At 40.0% G+C, this 20,470-nt stretch overlaps 1 protein-coding gene across 2 annotated transcripts; it reads left to right on the plus strand.

Moving 5' to 3' along the window:
- Nucleotides 1-266: 266 nt before the first annotated feature.
- Nucleotides 267-19,999, plus strand: LOC109624170 (paired box protein Pax-6-like). 2 transcript variants are annotated; one of them, XM_020078682.2, is made up of 12 exons: nucleotides 267-401; nucleotides 4,556-4,609; nucleotides 6,109-6,132; nucleotides 9,601-9,731; nucleotides 10,457-10,672; nucleotides 11,463-11,625; nucleotides 13,651-13,803; nucleotides 14,798-14,880; nucleotides 14,984-15,134; nucleotides 15,822-15,931; nucleotides 17,756-17,897; nucleotides 18,857-19,999. In XM_020078682.2, the coding sequence occupies exons 1-12, from the start codon at nucleotides 389-391 to the stop codon at nucleotides 18,940-18,942; spliced, it is 1,326 nt and encodes a 441-aa protein (XP_019934241.1). In that variant the 5' UTR covers nucleotides 267-388; the 3' UTR covers nucleotides 18,943-19,999. The 2 variants fall into 2 exon arrangements, with proteins under 2 accessions (XP_019934241.1, XP_019934242.1); XM_020078683.2 differs by lacking the exon at nucleotides 6,109-6,132 and having other exon boundaries at nucleotides 18,857-19,998.
- Nucleotides 20,000-20,470: the final 471 nt, after the last annotated feature.

Raw genomic sequence — 20,470 nt, forward strand, 5'->3', positions numbered from 1 at the left:
ACACTGGTGTTTGCTGTGGGAACGTTAAAGTATGAGGCCTTTTATTTATTTGTATTATATATATTTGCCTTTTTCTTGCTGAGTGAATTGTAGGACACTGATCACAGACGTTTCTCTCTCCCGCTCGCTCCCTCGCTCACACACAGACACACACACACATAAGCTCTCAGCATTCAAACTCTCCATCCCCTCCCCTCCATCCTCTCTCTCTATGTCTCTTGGCCCTCCCACTCGCTCTCCCTCCCTCTCTCCTCCCTCCTCCTCAGAGGACCAGCTCTGTCTCTCTCTGCACTTGTCTCTTCAGTCAAGGAGAAACTAATTGGAGGGAAGAATAGAAGAAAGAAGCTGTTGGAAAACTAAACGCACCAAAACTTTACTTCTCTACAGCATGCCACAGAAAGGTAAGCTTGCTGTCTGTCTCTCTTCCTCTCTCTCTTCCTCTCTCTCTCTTTCTTTCTATCTCCCTCTCTCTCATTAGTCTGTGCTCTGAGTTAAAAAGTTGTCTCTTTATAAATCAGAAATGATTTATAAAGAGACAACTCAAACTGACAGTCTGGGAAAGTAGGACACCCTTTGGATTTCTTTTGAATTTATTTCAAGAGATGGTCCTTAAATAATGGAAATAAAACAGAACCATGATATCCAACAGCTGTATTCTAGTCACCAGGAACCTGGTGCTTACAGATTTTCACAGTGAGTGTGTGTGTGTGTGTGTGTGTGTGTGTGTGTGTGTGTTCTTGTACTTATACAATCGGACTTAGTACAAGTGAGGACACTCATTGGCATAATGCATTTGTCAGCCCCTTACCCTAACTCTAACCATCACACCTACCTAGCCCTAGCCTAAACCGAATTCTAACCCTAATCCCACTCACTTTCCAAAAATGTCCTCACCCCGTAAAGTCCACGCTCAAAGCGGACCTCACACGTTTATACATGTGCACACACGCGCGCGCGCACACACACACAAACACATACACAACTCCGGACAAAAAAAAAACAACAACAACAAACCCGTGAAGTAAAAGCTCAGCGAGTTCAGGGAACGCGTGCTGATGAAGCAGTGATGATGTGGATCAGGATCAGATCAGAGTCTGGATCAGATCAGAGTCCGGATCAGATCAGAGTCTGGATCAGATCAGAGAGCAGACACACGCTTCAGTGTAAACCATCGAGCACCTGGTTCAGAAGTGGTTGAGCCACATTGTAAATGATGTTTTTGGATTATGACATGAGTTGTGGATTTTATTTAAACACCCCGTCATCTCAGACTTTACCCCAAAGTTTCAATTTGCTCAAAAAGATATCTGTCATCCACCCTGAACGTTTCTGTTTCTCACTCATCCATCACTGTTTTTCTTCACATGGACTAGACCAGTCTCCGCAGCTCACTCCGGTGTGATTAAGAACTTTAGCATCTTTTAAAAAAAAATGGTAATCTCTAATGAAAGGACACTGAAGGTTGTTTTTTGTATTGCTGAAATGTAATATCAAAGAGCCAAACCCTACAACCTTCAAACTGAAAGCCTGTAAAGGCCTTGACATTTTTAAACATTTCTCTAAAAAAGCGTTGAATATTTGTCATGTAAAGAAATAAATATCTTTAACTGACACGTAAGAGGGACTGATGGAGCTCTGTGGCTATATGATTGAGATGATATATAGCTCAGGCTGGAGGCCCTCGCGTGTTCTTCACGGAGGCCCACACTGAGAACGAGGGAGCGCTGTAGAGGCCTGTGCACTGCGATGTGATTTCCAAATGCTTTTAAAAACCATAAAATGATTTGTAAAAGTGCTTCGTCATAGAAAACGACACATGAATATAACAGACGCTGTTTGGGGAGGGTTTGTCTTTTTTTAAAACCCAGAGCCAACATGCACGAAGTTGGTCTCAAAACTGACGATCGGCTTTTAATGAATGTCTTAATTAAATAGGAGCCAATTAAGCGCATGATGGATCATCCAGCGCGTGAGCGTTGTTTGTGTCAGAGGGAGCTGCACGTGCGCCACCTGAGCCACAGGAGTTTGAGCCGTGGAGATGTTCGAGTTCCTGCAGTGACTTTATTATCCTGCATCACAGCAGCTGGATTTCTCTTTCCATCAGCTGGCCTTTTTTTTTTTTCTCTCTTCACATTTCACCACCTAGCTTAAATACACTCTGCATTAAATAAATCAAGTAAAATAATAAAGTGTGAGATCTGTCATGTTGCCTCGCCGTGTGTGTGTGTGTGTGTGTGAGAGCGCAGCAGACACACTGATCCCGAACTGATCCTGAACGCGCAGTAAGAGTGGATCATAAGCATCCACTACAATATCAACACACACACACACACACACACACACACACACACACACACACATATAGATCATCTATTCTATTGAACAGGAGCTGGTGGAGCCGCTGCAGCAGAAGTTGTCAGAGTTGCTTTGGCGCGTCCATATTCACTGATCGTGCAATGAACTCAGCGAATGTACAAGAAATGATAATAGCCTAATAATAAAAATACATCTGGCAGAATAGACCCCGCTATTTAATCTCCTTCATTCATACGTGTAAAGCTGGGTTGTTGTCATCTATTGTAATTCTTCAAATGTTTCACTGGTTTCCATTTTTTAGAGGGAACTTGTTCTCAGCGGCCAGAAGTTCCAGTTCTCTATTGACAGAAAGACTGAAGTTCTGTAGGGTTTTGAAATAGTTCGTCATGTAGCTGTGTCGTCCAGACTCCCAGAAAATATTCCACATCCTGAATGAAAGTGATTATTATCATTATTATTATTGTGTCATGATGGTGATGATGAATCTAGTGGTCGTGATGGAGTGCTGGGGACGGGATGCAGCGGCAGAAGCGGCCGGCTCCTCCAGTGTCGGGCAGCAGCTCCGTCTCTTTTCTCCTCACACAGCGCTCTGTGTGGTTGAAAGAAACTTGTATATTGTCACGGGCCTGTTCAACAGAACCCCTTTATGTCCGTGGCTCTGGTCAAATTGGGCTCCCCGCCGCGGTTTTGTGTCGCGGGGTTTTTTAACGAGCCGCAACTAACGAGGCAGCGACATGAAAATCCCGCGGACACACAAAGGCCGGCGGGTATTTACCGAGCAGAGCCGCGGCTCCGCTCCTCCGACTCTTTGTCTCCTTTCACAGGCGCCAGGGCGCTGAGTTACAGCGGGGACGAGGTGCCTATAGCCGGCCTGTGTGTGTGTGTGTGTGTGTGTGTGTGAGCTGCTCCATGTTCATTAATGCAGGTCGTTAATAACAAGAGCTTCAGAGAAGGATCTGCTTTGAAGCCTTTATAGCTTCTTTTTTTAAACGTGAAAAGACTTGGAGAATCGGGGTGAAGTATGACTGTCATGTGCATTGATGCCACCACACAGTTAAAATGGGAATCCTCCCTTCCACATGTTTGGTGATAGATGGAGGACCGTTCTGAATTAATGAACGACTGTCCCCATATGATCTCATGACAGTGACGTGTGAACTGAATTATCAGTAAACTCGAAATGAAACATTTGGATCTTTCACTTTTACAAACGTGTCATTTAGAATGGCCTCTGGACTTATTCCATTCTTTAATCAGCTTTCTGAGCTTGTGCTAATTTTATAAGGGCCCAAATTCAATTCAAAAATTAGAAATATAAAGCGGGCAATATTAAATAAATAGAAAAAAACAATGTTAACCCTAAAACACTCAAGTATTTCAAAATATACACAAATATACAAAATCGGCACTTAGTTTTATTTATTTCTATTCAGCATTTCCACAATTGAAGCCCTGTAAATTGGCTGTGATTCTTCCATCTACCAAAACATCAATACGAATATTATATGAATGTGTTATTGGGTGTAAATGGTTCTCAAAGAATGTGATATCTGTATATCGGAATTAACAAACTTTTTTGGGGTGTGTTCTGACCGACACATAATTTAAAATATGCTCGATCAAATCATTTCTCTCTCCTAGTTAGTTTCTTCCATTGCCTGATTTTCTTAAAGCGAACCGCTGTCCCTGAATCCTGCAATGTCTTTTTTTTTTATCTTTGGAGAGTTTCTCCACCAGAGAGTGAGATGTTGTCAAGAAACTGTTCTGAGAATACATACAGCTATAAAAACCATCAGATCTGCAGACTAAATGAAATAAGGTGACTATAAAAAGAGACTGAACAGTGGATTTTACATTTTGGCTACAGAATCGACCCTGAATGGCAGCTCAGTGGTCTGAATGTGAGCGCTGGACTCATAACTTTATGGACATTTGCATATATTAGCATATGAACCAATCACAGGGTGGCGTGGCATTCAGCCAGTCTGTCCAGACAGTGTATTGGACAACATGTTTTTCTCTGATAAAAAAAACCCAAAACGTTTATTTATCTCCTTTATATTTCTACACACACATGTAAAAAAAAAAGTAAATTGTGTTGTTTCTTTTTTACTCACTCCTATAAGATTAGAAGTACAATTTGAGCTGACCGGTGTATGTCTCTGATCCAGCTGGGAGAGATGTGTGTGTTGTGTTGTGTATACTGCACAGAGTTCAAGTGTCCTCTCTTTCTGTACAGATTACAGAAGTCAAACAAGCTGGGAGAGTGGCGTGGCCTCCATGATGCAAAACAGTGAGTTACACCTTAAACCTCTTTGTTGTTTTTATCATTTATGCATTTGATGTTATTGCATCCATAGGTGAGTGAACAATTCATTCATCCCATTTTTTTTTTTTTTTTTACACATTTTATTTTACCAGGCCACATAAAACATTCCAATGCAAAAAGCTACTACTCGAAGCCCAGGTCAAATATGATTTTCCTTAGATGAGTATAATTGGTTTAATTTCGAAAGAAGTTACTCAATACAACAGTTATACACTGCAGCTCTATTACCTGTTTCTTGTTTCCGGGACTAACCATATCTGAACTTTAGTCAAATCATTCTCTGATGTTTAATGTAAAATATCTGTAAAATATTCTGCTTTGTCTTTGGTCTTAAATCAGATAAAATGAACGTTTTTATTACAATGTATCAAATATCAAACATAAAAACAGTGTGTAAGCTGCTCACTCCTGGAGTGACTGAGAATCATCACCTGAATTTGTAGCAGCTCCCTTAGGGACTAAAGCTCTATAGCGACTTTCAGATTATAGTTTCTCTAACTGCTCAGAAACAACAGCTCACCGTGGAGTGACTTTCATGAAGAACGGCTCAATGTGTAGACTACACACTGTTGCCACATTTCGTTCTTAAATTTGCAGTCAGGAATTATTGTGTGACTGATGAAATATGTAAATTGATATGATCTTATTTTGAGAATGATGTGAGTAACAACACCAATACAAGCTGTTGGATACAAGTGAACTGAGTTGCTTTAGTGCCACAAGGATTGAGTGTCCCCATAGAAGAGTAAAAATATCTTAGCAGTCATCCTCTCATTACCTTGCTGAGGACCCTTTTGTTTTGCATTCTCATATTTTGGTTTTAATCGTGTGTAATAACTTATTTAGTCAGTTTTGTGTTCAGTGTTTGTCAGTATTAATGACATTAATGGTCACCGGTTTGGTGGCAGCATCACGATAAAAGATGTGCGAAGGGGCAAGAAGCGTCCGGTCTGACTGCTGACTTATTTCTCTTCTTTCTTTTAATGGGCACAGTGATGTCATTTGGTGAAATCCATATTAATGCCATATTAAATTATATATATATATATATTAAACCATATTAAACCACAAAAAGAAGTCATGATAAACTGGAATGACTCCTCGATGTGCAGTGTAAAATAAATCATCTGATCTGTGGAAACACAAGGCCTGACTAATTTGTCAGTTGACCAGCCTTTCACAGACATATTGGTATAGTCTGCCAATATCAAAGCTTTTATTTCACAGAAAAAATAATGAAGAAACACTGTTAAATATCAAGTCTCAATTTGGTCTTAAGTAAATACATCTAAATCCTATCCACTAGTATCCCACACCTTTCCTGAGATTTTGCACCTGTAATACAAACCATGAGATTTTGCTATGTCTGGCCAGCTTTGCTTTGAATGTTTTAAACCCTGGCAACAAAGGCAGCCATCTCTGTCACGAGTTTAATCATTTCTTCTTTCCTACTGCGGGACAAGAGGTCCATGCCATCTGCAGTGAAGGTGTGTGTATTACTTCTCTATGTGTGTCTTTGCTTGTTTCCTTGGCCTGCATCTCTCCCTTGTCCAGTATCAATCCCTGCAACACACTGCTTCCACTCCCCCCCCCCCGCGTCCATCTCACCCCGGATGTTACCAGATAATGCAGATTCCTATTGAACTAAATATTATTGGGTTAAATGTCAGACTGGGTGCTTTTATCAGACCACCTTTTCTTTAATCAGCTCTAATTTCAAAATGTGAAAATGGAGCAGCTGGAGGGTGTTGATGAGTAACTGAGGGCGAACAGATCATTAGTGAATGAATCAGGTTACATCAGGAAATTATTCAAACGAAAGTGAGTGCAGTAAGCCAGCAGTATAAACACAACATAAAGGAGGTTATGAAATGGCACGCAGCCATGCAGGCTATAATCAGATGTCCATTCCTCCTTATTTTCTTCATTTGAATCAGTTGACACTCAGCAGAAGAACCAGACTGTGTAACCATGTTGGCTGTGATCACCATGCTTGTTGTTTGGCTGAAAGAGTCTCTGTCGGTCAGGTGGGAAATCACTGTAAGATTTTGAATGTGTGGAGTCTCCATGCTCCTCTGTTTCCTGTAAAGTTAGAAGATGAATTATTGCTGCCTCTCAATCTTCAATTTTCATTTTTTATTGAAAGTGCAGTCTCTGTGGATCTGTAACAAGGCTAATTCTTTCTATATTAACAGTCAATTCAAACATTTTAATCTAATCTGGGATTCAGACTATAGACACATAGTGACATAATGTATCAACAAAGCAAATACAAACGGAGGAGAGCAGCGTCCCAGAACAAAGCCCTCCAGGAGTCGTAGTAATTATAACAGGTAAACAGATACAAGGAAGAGGTCATCATTATTGCCAACTGGTATCGGTCAACAAAACACTGGACTGTTAATTTCCAATTTCTCTCAACATTTGCTCCCTAACCAATTGTAACCACGGTGACTGATCTCCACTAACCTTTATGATCACTTTAAACCAAACCTCAATGTTTCTGTTAAACTTAAGTAGTTTTTGGGTCTAGACCTATACCAACAGGAACCATTGCATTGTCACATCATAAAACAGTGACTGGTAACAGCTTTAGAAGGAGAGCTGAGAGTTGATGTGATTTTGCTGACAGGGGGGCGTCCAATCAGAAACACGAGGACGTGTATGGCCAAACCAGGGGGTTCTGTTGTTTGATTTGCAAGACTTCATGACAATAACAGTACGAAAGTGAAAAATTAATTGAAGTCAGGCTCAGTGTAAATGAACTGATTTAAAGTGAAAGCTGCTGAGTTGCTCCCAGGGGTCTGTCTGCCTGCTGCGCACATACGCGTGTGTGTGTGTTTGTACGTGAGTGTGCGTGTGTGAGTGTCACAGAGGGACCTTAGCCAAATTGACTCCATATGTCTGTCTATTAATTGTGTGTCAGCAGAGGAAATCCCGGGTGTCTTCCTTTGGGAAATGACACTGTGATTAACAATTTCTACGGCAAAACAATGGAGCCCAAAACACAAAGTGAACATGATGCAAGACAGCGTGAGGGAGAGTTAGAGGGTGAAATAATCCAGCGTCACACTCAAAGTTAGCAGCAGCTTCTGCAGGGGTCATCGCTCCCCCTATAATTTAATTAACCAGAGCAGAAGTTCACAGCTATGACAGTGTAGGGAGTATTAAGGTAAACCCTCACTGATCTAATGCAATAGATGAGTTGGTGGGGTGGGTAGTGTCCACCGTCCACCATATGCATCTGAATGAATGAACAAGCCAATCCAGAACAGATTAATTTCTACTTTAATTAAACAGCTAATTTTTTCTTAATCACTAATTTAAGAACTAATTAACAATTATAAAGAAATAGATGAGTTTGTGTCCAGATCACACATGTGATTGATCTAAGGTTAACATTAGGACAAGTGATAACACATGTCAAATATTTACATATTGATGGAAACATTTTAGAAAACTAATAATAATAATATAAACTGTAGTTTCATTTAGATTACTGTAGATTCACCTGCAGTGTTTTGCCTTAACACTGTACTGACATCATATTTGTTAAAAACAAAAAGGTGCGGTGTCGATTTAAACTGCAGTTAATTTAGAATGTTCTCAAGGCCACGGGTAGGGGCCAGTAAGATATAAAGCATTCACTCATCAGGTAAACAGCAAAAATAAATAAATCATATTTCTTGCTTGTAGAAAAAACTGTTGTGTGTCTCTTTAAAATGGATACTTTCGCTGTGAGTTCGTAAAAACAAAAGATGAATACCTCATCATTCACATTTGTGGTAGTCATTCCTCTGACAGGGACTGTTTTCAGTGGCTGTAGAGAAACAGCGTTTGATGGACAGCAGCCCAGGGTTAGGGGAAGGGTTAAGGTTAGAGTAAGTCTCCAGTGTAAGTCAGTGTAATGTCCTCAGTCATGGAGACTCATGTGTGTGTGTGTGTGTGTGTGTGCCAGATATTTGTGTGATTTATTAATGTCCTGTTGAGAGGTTTATAAATCTGCAATATGCTTTCCCCCACAGGGCCATTAACAGACAATAGACAATTGATTCAGTGTAAATCCCTACTTAACCTGCACAGTGTCGCAGCCATAGACTCCGACGTCTGCTGCTGCTGAGAGAAACACGTCAGAGCTGCAACATGTTGTTCAGCAGACAGAGCATTGTTTTAAATGGTTCCGCAGCCTACACACTTTATTTCCCTCCCTCTTAAAGCTGGCACTTGGCTGAGCCGTCAGAAGTTTAGATGACACAATGTCCTGAGACGATCATTTCTGCCATTTCTCAGTGCTCTCAGGTGACACTTCCTCTCAGGCTTGTCAGAGCGTGTGACGTCTGTGTAAGAATAATAATTTAAAGGACACTACAGAAGCAACAAAGATTTGGGACAGTTGCTATGTGAATGTTAATTGTAGTTCCTGATAGTTCCTTTAAAAATAAATACATATACAGTTAAAAAAATTTACAGTAAATATTTATTCAGTGTTCTCATTATAAATTTACACTGTATACTGGTACATACTGTTCTGTGTATTGACTGAATGGTAGATATTTGCCAAATCATATTACATTATTCTAATAACCTGTACAACAATGTCATCAATGTATTACAATTGTTTTATGTCGTAAGAAGCCAGATTATGACGTTAAATTGCTCATATCAACATGGAGTGTGACGAATGACAGGCATTCCCTATATACACAATCTGTTTTTGAGCATTGCTTTTATTTAATCCTCAAAGCTGTCCCCCCCACTCTACTCTGACCTTTCATGCATGTGCCTGAATAGTGTGGCTGTTTAGTTCATTGTGTTTACACTTCTTTTTTTGTAGTTTTCTGCCTTGAATTTAATAATTTAAAAAAACATTTCCTTAGTAAACCCATGTTTAAGTATATGTTAAGTATATATTAATTTTTATGTAAAATGTTATGTGTGTGTGTGTGTGTGTGTAGGTCACAGTGGAGTAAACCAGCTGGGTGGTGTGTTTGTGAACGGGAGGCCTTTACCAGATTCTACCAGGCAGAAGATAGTGGAGCTGGCACACAGTGGAGCCCGACCCTGTGACATATCCAGAATTCTGCAGGTAAACTCATCAAGTTTAGTTGATTCCTTCAGCTGTGACATTAGTGGTGAAACATAATGTACCGGCTGAAATGGTTGAATGAACACATTAATATGGGTCAAAGGTCAGGGAAACAAATTTCTCAAATAAGGTTTAAATGTAAAGGGTTCTGCGTCCATTTGCAATTTGGATGTCATCGGAAAAACATCGGCATGCTTTCATACAACGATGTTTTCATGTAACTGTGAACTGTGACAGGAACACAGGACGATGTTGCCTTATGGTGATGTAGAGCCACCATGCTTTGCAGCAAGCAAGTCGGGTGTAGATGATTGGATTGACAAAGCATCCAACTTTACTGATCCAATGGTCACCAATAGTTTCTTTATCATTTTGCACAAAGACACTGTAAGCATTTGAACTGATGCAGCAGTGAACTAGAGAGTTATTTATTTTTTATCTTCTTCTTTGTCAAAACTTTGTGCCTATATACACACAATACAACCAGACCACCAACAATTGTAGGTTCATATATAGGGTAATATAGCCTCAATCAGAGTTGAGTCATAAATCTGGTGGACTCAATTGTTTTCTGTCTAACTTCATACTACCAGATTATGAACATCTTCCAAGTTGTAGTCTTCAGCACCAACAGCATCTAACTCAAGTTCCATGATCAGTCTTTAGACATCATTCTTTGAATAATGTGCATCTAGGCTATAATGTGTCCTGTTTTTTGGTTGCAGGTGTCTAACGGCTGTGTGAGTAAGATCTTGGGCCGGTATTACGAGACCGGTTCAATCCGTCCTCGAGCAATAGGAGGAAGTAAACCCAGGGTGGCCACTCCAGAGGTGGTGGGAAAGATCGCACAGTACAAGAGAGAGTGTCCGTCCATTTTTGCTTGGGAGATCAGAGACCGACTGCTGGCAGAAGGGGTCTGCACCAACGACAATATACCCAGTGTAAGACCCTCCTACTCTTCAGCCAAGTCATGTCAGTGAGAGGTTTGTCCAGGGTTAGCAGGGACTCATCAGTAAAACCTTGTATATAATACATGATGTTTTATTTTGTCACACTATCAGCACTGTTTTAGTTTTCCAGTGTTAAACACCTAATGCAGTTGTTTTATCGTGGCATACAAGTGTAGCCTTCTGAATGTGGAACAGTGAGCCTAACTTAGCTTAGCTTCACTCATGAATGAATTGAGGAAATACACCTTTAAACTTTGTTTTCCCTGCTAGTAAACATCTATCCAATCAAACTGTTATGTTTTGCAATGACGAGTTATAGTCTTGTTGACTTTAAATGGGGTTGTTACATGTACCCTGAGTTTACCTACAGTTCTCAAAACTATTCCACAATAGGATGAAGAATATCATGCACATGGCATGTAAACTACTTCCTGCTTACAAACATACAGTGCAACACACTTTGTATTCATGCATGTGAACTCAGCAGCTGACAGTGATGATTCAAATGATGTTTCTTAAAAGTCAAATTAGTGTAAACCTTTTAGTGCAAGGGCCTGTTCAGACTTGTTATAAGCATCCATTTGTCCATCCGTCTGGAATGTGTCTCACCGTGATCACTTTTGATCAGATCTCACTCCCCCCCCTCTATATGCAAATAAACATGACTGTCATTTGTGTCTGTAAAGACCAAATTGTTTTTACCCAGTCTGAGTTTACAGATGTGTCAAAACCATACGATACTACGTGTGTAATCGTGTAATCAAAATGTGTTTATCGGTAGGTTTCATCAATAAATCGAGTGCTGAGGAACCTGACCAGTGACAAGCAGCAAATGGGCACAGTAGTGGCTGAGGGGATGTTTGACAAACTCAAGATGCTGAATGGACAAACCAACTGGGGAGGACGCTCAGGGTGGTACGCTGGTACTACACTCACTTCTACTGGTAAGATGCTAACTCATCCGCTGTTCCTACTTTACGGCGACTACAATAGTGGGTTAAGAACTGCTGAGACTTTCAGGGCCCTACTTTTACTAAAACCCACATAACACATTGGTGTGACTGACTAATCTTTGATGATGGTAGAGCACACAGGGGAATACCAATCGCATGAGCAACTTCCATCTATCTACTAATTCCAGCAACCTTGGCATGTGTTTTGTTGAGGGCCCAAGGAAGTGCAGTTTGGACATGTGATATGTTCCATATTAATGTGCCAATGACATGTCCTTCCAATGCCATTTTGATGGTTTAAAATAGCTCTTTAACTCCTGAGCCACAGCGACAACAAACCACTTGGAGACAATAATGTATAAACAACCTTCTCTGTTGAAAATCAAAGAAAGAAACCCACAATGGGCCCGGGTCCCTCGGCCAGGGCCGACCCAAAGCTGGTTGGACAGCAGCCAAAATAACAAAAAAAAAATCTAATTAAAAAAGTCAAAAATTTGAATATAAATATATCTAAAACATAATCCTGACTCTCTTGACCCATTCTAGAACAGCCTGACGGCGTCCTGACTCTGCAGGGACACAGTGCCTTATCCGCCTCATTAACTTAGCTATGATTTCCCACCACCACCCTTTTTAAAAAAAATTTAAATGTATGTCTTTATTTTCTTTATTCTCTACAGAACCACAACGTACAGGCTGTAGCACAGACAACCCCCCACACATGCACATACACACCCACAATTGTCGTTTATCCACTGTTTTTCTTGTCTGTCTTTTATCATTGTTTTGTTAGAAAGAAAAGTATTTCAACTTACAGGTAAGGACCCCTTTACCTGTAAGTTTAAATACTTTATAACATAATATAACTGGTCTGTGGGGTTTTTAAGACACCCTGGTAAACTGACGTGGTTTAATTTTTTCCTTATTTTCTTTCAGTTTTTACTTTTTTTTCTGGTGCTAACGTCAGAATACTGATAATGACCCATCCTGAATCACATTCAGTTTTTCGTCTGCACCCACAGTAAATTGCCCAAAACGCAAAATCTACTCAAAATGTAGATTATATGGCAGCTTCCTTTCCTTTTCCTTTCTGTGTGAGTGTGTCTGAGGGCCCCATTTGCTGTGTGGAGTTGGCTCATATGCTGCTGCTCCTCCTCCAGCACCTTGGGATTAACAACAGTGAAACGGAGTCATGCTATACTACCACGACTGCTGCCTCCCCATCAGTCCACAGCATGTTTGTGCCTGTGTGTGTGTGTATATGTGTAGCGGAGGGGGAGGGGGCGTCTGCTCTCATTTGTGTCTCTTTCTGCCTGACTGACTGTGACACTGAGCAATGGCTTCATTCTGTTTTGCAGGCTCTGTCTGCTGGGGATAATGAATAATTAGGCTAGCACCACAAATAACATAAGTTCCACAGGGAGCGGGAGTCAAGCTCTCATCTGCTCAGAGATCACATGTTGAAGATCTCAACTCTGTAGTGCCCTGAATCTTCCCTCATCATTAACTCACATGCATGGTTTGATTACAAGGATTTGAATACATCATATTGCATTGTCTGATCACAGGCAGGATTTTAGTGTGTACTCAATATACATGTTTGGCTGTGCAGTTCATGCATAGTGTCTCACTCAGTAATGAATATCTTCTCATAACATTGCATTTGAAATAAATTATACAAACAAGTTTAATACAAAGGATCTGATGTGTTATTTGATCAGGCTATAGATTTTAATAAGAAACATCAAATGATTCATTATAGCATTGTTCCTGTTATAATCAACACCTATAGTTGATACTGTTGAGCATTTTTCCCAGACATATTTACAACATTTATTTTCCATCAACATGACTACTTTCTTTATTTTATCAATAGAAGATGTAAAAACTTCTTCAACCTGCGTGTATCTGCGTGTAATTCTGATTGTTCTCTCTTTCTTTCCTTCCTTCCTTTTTCCCATCACTACTCTCTTCCTCTTCCCGTCCTCCCTCGTCTCCTTTCCGCTCTTGGCACAGAGTGTCCACAGGCAGAAGGAGGGGAGAGCGCCATATCAGTTAGTTCCAATGGTGAAGACTCTGAGGAGACTCAGATGAGGCTTCAACTAAAGCGAAAACTACAGAGAAACAGAACATCTTTTACACAGGACCAGATAGAAGCACTGGAGAAAGGTAACTTCAAGTCACTGATCAGTACACCATACAACTGCACCATATACTTACATACATATAGTACTCTAATAAACAGTATGTGGTTAAAAACCCTATGCTATACAGCATTTTCCATATATCAAGGGTTCGCAAACGTTTAAGCCACTAACCCTGAACATAAAGGTGCCAAAAACTTCTGACCCCCACTATCTCAGGAGAATGATGAAACATATCAAAGATATAAAAAAGAAATCACCTCCATGCACGTCACATTGTTAACTGAGGCACTGTAAACTGACTTGCTGCAACTAATGCTGTCACTAATCTGTAATCATCTTAGTTGTCATTTGAGGACAGAAAATCAGAAGACATGTTTTTTTTATTTTCATGGTTTAACTTAAATTTTATATAATTTATATATTTATATATATTTTCTAACAGTCTTGGTCAAAATACACTATAAATAATTCTTTTTAAATGTATAAACTTTTAATTTGACTCTGACCAGATTCATAATGTACCAACAACTTGAGAATGTATAAACAATGACATGACCTCTAACCCTTTTTAACAGTATTTTTCAACTAGAGACTGGGGATAGAAATGTGTGTGAAACCTTATGTTGGTTCTCAAAGAAAATTGTTAAAATATCTCAAGAATAGTTGTCAAATTCTTCTATGCTAATAATCAGAAACAAGGTTAAGGATACCTGTTCTTTTCAGTTCTGAATCTAATCAGGAATGGTATTTGATGTACAAATGCCCTGGGTAACAGAATCATTAGTCTGTAACATGGCAAAGCACACATTCAACTATAATTCATGACAATTGAATCCCTTTACAAGTAATCTTGCTATGGAATACATATATACAAATACAAATATAACCTACCCAACTATTGTGAAGTTCTTCAGGTAGAGACAGATCAATAAAAAACAGAATGTGAGACCTGATTCAATGAAATGTCCATGTTTATCATCTGTTATTATGTGATGAAAGAACGTGCTTTTCCACAGAATTTGAAAGAACACACTATCCAGATGTATTTGCCCGAGAGCGCCTTGCCAACAAAATAGACCTTCCTGAGGCAAGAATACAGGTAGGTTCTTGTGTAGCGTTAGTAATCGTACGTCTTCATTATTGTGTGCAGAAATAGACCCCGGGAGTTTAGCTGAATCCAATAATAGGCTTGGCGTGTGCAGGTTTGGTTTTCCAACAGACGAGCGAAGTGGAGAAGAGAAGAGAAGCTGAGAAACCAGCGACGTCAGGTGTCCAACTCCTCCAGCCACATCCCCATCAGCAGCAGCTTCAACACCAGTGTTTACCAGCCTCTACCACCGCCTACTACACCAGGTACCCATGACACAACAAATTGTTTTAATGATTAGTCAGCCAATACCTCATGTGTCAACAGGATCTGATGAGTAACTCAGCTTACTCAATTAGTCAGGAACATAAATGATGACCCTGCTCTATTCAAGAGTAAAAATGTCTTCTGTTGAAGATGCCTCTTGACATTGGATGTAGTTGTCTGCAGTGGATGTTGTGGCAATAATGATTTGTTGGAACGTAACCCTTTTCATTCCCTTTTCTTTTTTAATGTATTTTATGTAGATTTATGTAGATAAGTTCTTCTATGGTAGTTGAGACAAAATTTAACATTTTAAGAACATATTCCTCATCTACTGAAAATATCTTTTTCTGAATTAGAGGTATTGTATCCGCTTTTGTATGAAAACATTTCAATTGATACTTGGGCCCATATTGATCATATTATGTCCCCCATGCACAATAGTTTTGAGTGGTTGGTCTGGTGTCATACTTAAATATACCTGAACCAATAGGCAGCAGGACCTGGGGTTCAAACTGATCCAGGAACTAAAGAATAAATGCATTACCTGCTCTGCTACTCACTGTAGTGAGCATCACAACTTTGACAGAATGATAACATGTAACATGGACCTAATATCTTTTCTGCCTAATGATGTGCTCGTACAAATTCACTTTGTTCACTCCATTCCATGCTCCCTATTTCTCCAGTGTCCTTCTCATCAGGATCAGTGTTGGGAAGGCCAGATCCAGTTCTGTCCAACAGCTACAGCATACCAGCTATGCCCAGCTTCAGTATGGCTGCCAGCCTGCCGATGCAAGTAAGTATCAATTCACAGAACAAAACACAACTAGAACGGCACTGAGTAGAGCACATACCTCTGCTAAGGCTCCCACCAAATAGCATACATAAGGTTCAGGAATTAATATCATGAAATCAATCTCGTGAAATCAATTAAAAAAGGAATTACTGGATCTGCCCCTTGATATGAATCAGCATCTAAATTTGTCGGGTTCATAAAGCATCCTTCCATCAAGTGTTGTGATAATGCATCCAGTTGTTTTTGAGGAATCCTGCTCAGTAACAAACAGACGGAATAATTGTGGATGTGGCTCAGAGAGCTCCTCTAGGGGAACCAGGTAGAGTTGATTGGCACAGCTGAGATTAGTGGGCCAATTAACTGTCCCTGGATCCAAAAGGCAGCAGCCGAGCTGCCACAGGGAGAGGGAGAGACAAGAGAGACACATGAAGAAAGAGAACCTGAAAGAGACCAGGGCAACCTGAGCTGCCAGGCCAAGACGCCAGCAGAAAATACTGGCCAATTTACGTTTAGTTTAATTTATGTTTGCTCAGGTGTTGGAGAAAGTAAAGATGTTAAAAAGTGAGTGGTTGGAAAAGGGACAGGGAACAGGCTTGACTGAGTTATCTGAGCTGGAGCATAATTGGAAGCTCCACAGGTGAACCCTTGTCTGGACCAGGGTGTGGATACCCAACCTGAGCCTGGCGGGTCCAACAGACCATGCTGGGTTCAGACAAAAAATATGGGATGATATTCAGGTCTGGACGGTCACAGTGGCTTGGCTGATTTACTTTAGTTTTACACTGCACCCATCTTTACTCATGTATCATGAAGTTGTTCCTGTAAAACCATGGAACATTTGACACATTTAAGATGTCAATATGTCCATGTTTTCTCCAAGACACTTAACGAAAGAAAATCTCCACTTACAAAAATAAGAATTCCCATAACTTGTCAGTCTCTTGAGATTATTTGTAAACTATAAATAACCACATACCAGCAAAAAACAATTCAATTACATCAATTATACAATATTATGTTCATTTAAATCCTATCATACAACTTCATGATTGATGAAAACACAACTGATTATTGTGAGAGCATGTCAGTAGTCAAGTGTGCGTACGAGTGCTCTTCAGTGTGTGTAGACTCTGTTCTAACAGAGAAGAAACCCCACATAAGAAAAGATTGGTGAATGTCAGAATTTTTGAGGTGGATTCTACAATGAACATCTTTTCTGAAGAACAGTTGGTGAATGTGGCACATTGTTTTCACAATGGAGATTAAATATCGTTAGAAAGTTCATCCAAACACTTTTTGTCGAAATGTCCACTAATTTCCACTTTGCTTTGACCTGTCCATCCCAAACTAGCTCTGACAACTGCTTCCTGAAGGACTGTCTTTTCATCACTTCATTTATTACATTTACATCTAGAATTACATCTGCTGTTTCCAAGCCGGTAAAACTAAGACTGAACACACTGCTGACCCTGCTTTAGTTTAAAATCTCCAGAGTTGTTAGTCTGGAAGAATAGAAACTGAGACTTGACGTCCATATTCACTTCCTGATCGGGTCTTATCAATCATGTAACATGGATAATGAATTGCTGACACTCACTGACTCTAATAGTTCCACTTTGCCATCAGACTAAATTAATGATTTTATCCATCATTAAAAATGACCTGTTTTCTATTAAATGATGAAGTGATCCAAACCTTTTTAACCTTGGATAGCTTACCAATCACTGTTGCACCATTTAAGTTTATCAAATGAACTTGTTTTATTAAAACCTGGTAAAATAGGGGTGTTCTAAAATTCATCTGCCCATCTTGATCTTTTTCCAGGCATCCAGCCAGACCTCTTATTCCTGCATGCTGCCCACCAGTCCCAGCATAAATGGAAGAAGTTATGAGACATATACCCCTCCACACATGCAGCCACACATCAACAGCCAGTCAATGACATCCTCTGCAACGTCGTCAACAGGTAGGTAGATACTGTTTGATACCCCACACACCCTCCCCATCTGTCTGCACTATTATAGCATATCATTATATGTTGATAGAAAGAATGAGAGGTTAGAACTGAATACAGATTTCTCAACTTTGTTTTATACACAAAATCATGATGATGATGACGGTGATGTAGTCATTAAAGCATGGGCTTCCTTATGATCGACAGCTTGACCCACCTGAGCTGCTTAGCATATATAATTTGCTACACACTTCAAAGATGTGGGTATCAGTATAAAATAATCCTGGCAACTGTTTGTAGATTATGATTACAACTAAATTGCCTGCTCACATAAACTTAAGTTATTGGTAATATAGCTATCCCTTCATCTCTGTTCGATCTTTTCTTTTGTGTAAATACTTTAAACATTGATACACCTTCATTTATGTTAGATACTGTCTTTTCTCATGAATGCTGTAAATATTGTTATTTACTACTCTGCTACACACGCCATCGATTGCAGTTCCACTTTCATCATTATACATACTTTTGTCGAGGGTTAAGGGCAGAGGACGACTTATATTAGATTCAAATTGCTGGTAAAACAATGTATATAAACAAAATTATGAGGTGTCATTTATATATCGCTTTAAATGAATGAAATAGTCCACAGTAAAAAACTTGATTTGAATGTTACCAAACTATTTTTTCAGAGGCCACCACTATACCGATGGAGGGGTGGGTGAAGTGTTTGATTGGTTGACTCCACAGGAGCAGTTTTTTCTCACCCACCCGTCCGTCGGCATAGTGTCGAGTAGATAAGGGTGAATTTTCATTTTTGGGTGAACTATTCCTTTAATTTGCTCCTTTTTTGCAACTGTGTTGTCTCTGATATTCCTTTTTGCGCTCACTCAATACACACTACAGACACTTTGTTGTCATGTCTGTTTTTTGGCTGTATTCTAATGCCCTTGTTATTCTTGTTTTACAAGGTCTGATTTCCCCTGGCGTCTCAGTTCCAGTCCAAGTTCCAGGAAGTGAAGCAGACATGTCACAGTACTGGCCACGCCTGCAGTGATGTCCTCTCTGCAGTAATCATGAGCTGCGACTGCAGCAACAGGACTGTATTGGTCATCCAAGGGTGCTGCTCTATCCATAATTTACAGCTTCAATGTCAAAAAGGACCTGTCGTTGAACGAAACTGCAGCAAATGCATAAGATGAAAGGACTCTCATTAATGCTTGCAAGACAATATTCAAACCAAATTCTGGAGACAAGAAGGACAGAAGGAGTACTTAATTAAAAAAATGGTAATATGACTATTTTACAAGTTGAGCTACAACTGGTCAACTGTCTTTGGGTGAACCGTCTGTTTGGTGAGGACACTGGCACTGGATGACAATGAAAAGCTCCAGCCTGAGCTGTACTCAGGAAGCTCAGGAAGGTGGACCGTCCTTTACTTTAAGAATAAACTCCACACAGGAATGAACTGCTCTGTGTCCATTGGGACATTCTCTGGGACGGCATATTACCTCTACTTTGAGTTCCTAATTTATACCATGTTGGTGAATTTGTAGCAAACACAAAGATGATGAAAGAAATGTAAAAGGGAAGAAATTCATGAAACTTGAAACAATTGTCTGCTATGAATTTGTTTCATCAGCAGATCCCAACAGCCCTGGCCTGGGATGTGTACAGAATTTCATAATGTTGAATCTGGTTGTATGTGTTTGGTATTGTAAAAATCCTGACTGACGGGATCTGCTAACTGGCATGGTTTTCTGAAATGAAAACATTTTTTGGGTGGGTATGGGGGATTTGGGGGGTGTCTCAGTTTGTTTTAATTCCAAAGCTCTAATGTCCTGAGATTCATCAGTGAACCAACTGTTGAATAACTGGAAACAGAACAAACACTTTGCTGGCTTATAAAAGCAGTGAACATTAGATTGTGTCTGAGATGTAAATCAGTCTCTAAAAAGTCGAAGTGTAAAGTATTTGTTTTCTCCAGTGGTCTGGAAGGGTTTCCATAATAAAGTTATTTCAATTATATTCCTTGTTACTTCTGGAATTGTAGCTGTTAATTTTTTTCTTGATCCAAGCCTGCTCAACCTGAATATATATTTTATATTTTATATATATTTTAAAAAGACTAATTCCTTTGTGTGTGTGTGTGTGTGAAGATCCATTCTGCCCACTGTGCTCAACTCCAGCTACCCTCAGACACATCGTCACTGTTTTTAACATAAGTCTCTCCCAAGGTAGGCATACATAGAGACACAACCCAGGACTTGAATGCCTTGTAGCAACAATAGAAACAAAGAGAAGTGCTACCAATGCCTTGCCATCCAAAACATAGAGCACTCAAAGACCAGACCTGATACTCTGTGCGTCGTCTACTTGGTAGAATTGACAGTAACCTGGGAGGATGCTGTTGATGAAGCGAATGAGAGGAAAAGGCTGCGATATGCAGACATGGTATTTGAGGCAGAACAACATGGCTGGAAAGCAATAGTTTGCCCTGTGGAGGTTGGCTGCAGCGGTTCCATTGCAACATCCACCATCAGGTTGCTCAGAGATCTGGGGATCCACGGGCAAGTCCTGCACCA

The sequence above is a fragment of the Paralichthys olivaceus genome, chromosome 7, assembly GCF_024713975.1.
Source record: "Paralichthys olivaceus isolate ysfri-2021 chromosome 7, ASM2471397v2, whole genome shotgun sequence".
NCBI classification, from domain to species: Eukaryota; Metazoa; Chordata; class Actinopteri; order Pleuronectiformes; family Paralichthyidae; genus Paralichthys; species Paralichthys olivaceus.

What these genes read in the sequence shown, in the direction of transcription:
- LOC109624170 (XM_020078682.2), top strand. An exon ending in CCATGCCATCTGCAGTGAAG is followed by an intron (nt 6,133 to 9,600) that starts GTGTGTGTATTA and finishes GTGTGTGTGTAG; the next exon opens with GTCACAGTGGAGTAAACCAG. An exon ending in TTCCTGAGGCAAGAATACAG is followed by an intron (nt 14,881 to 14,983) that starts GTAGGTTCTTGT and finishes TGGCGTGTGCAG; the next exon opens with GTTTGGTTTTCCAACAGACG.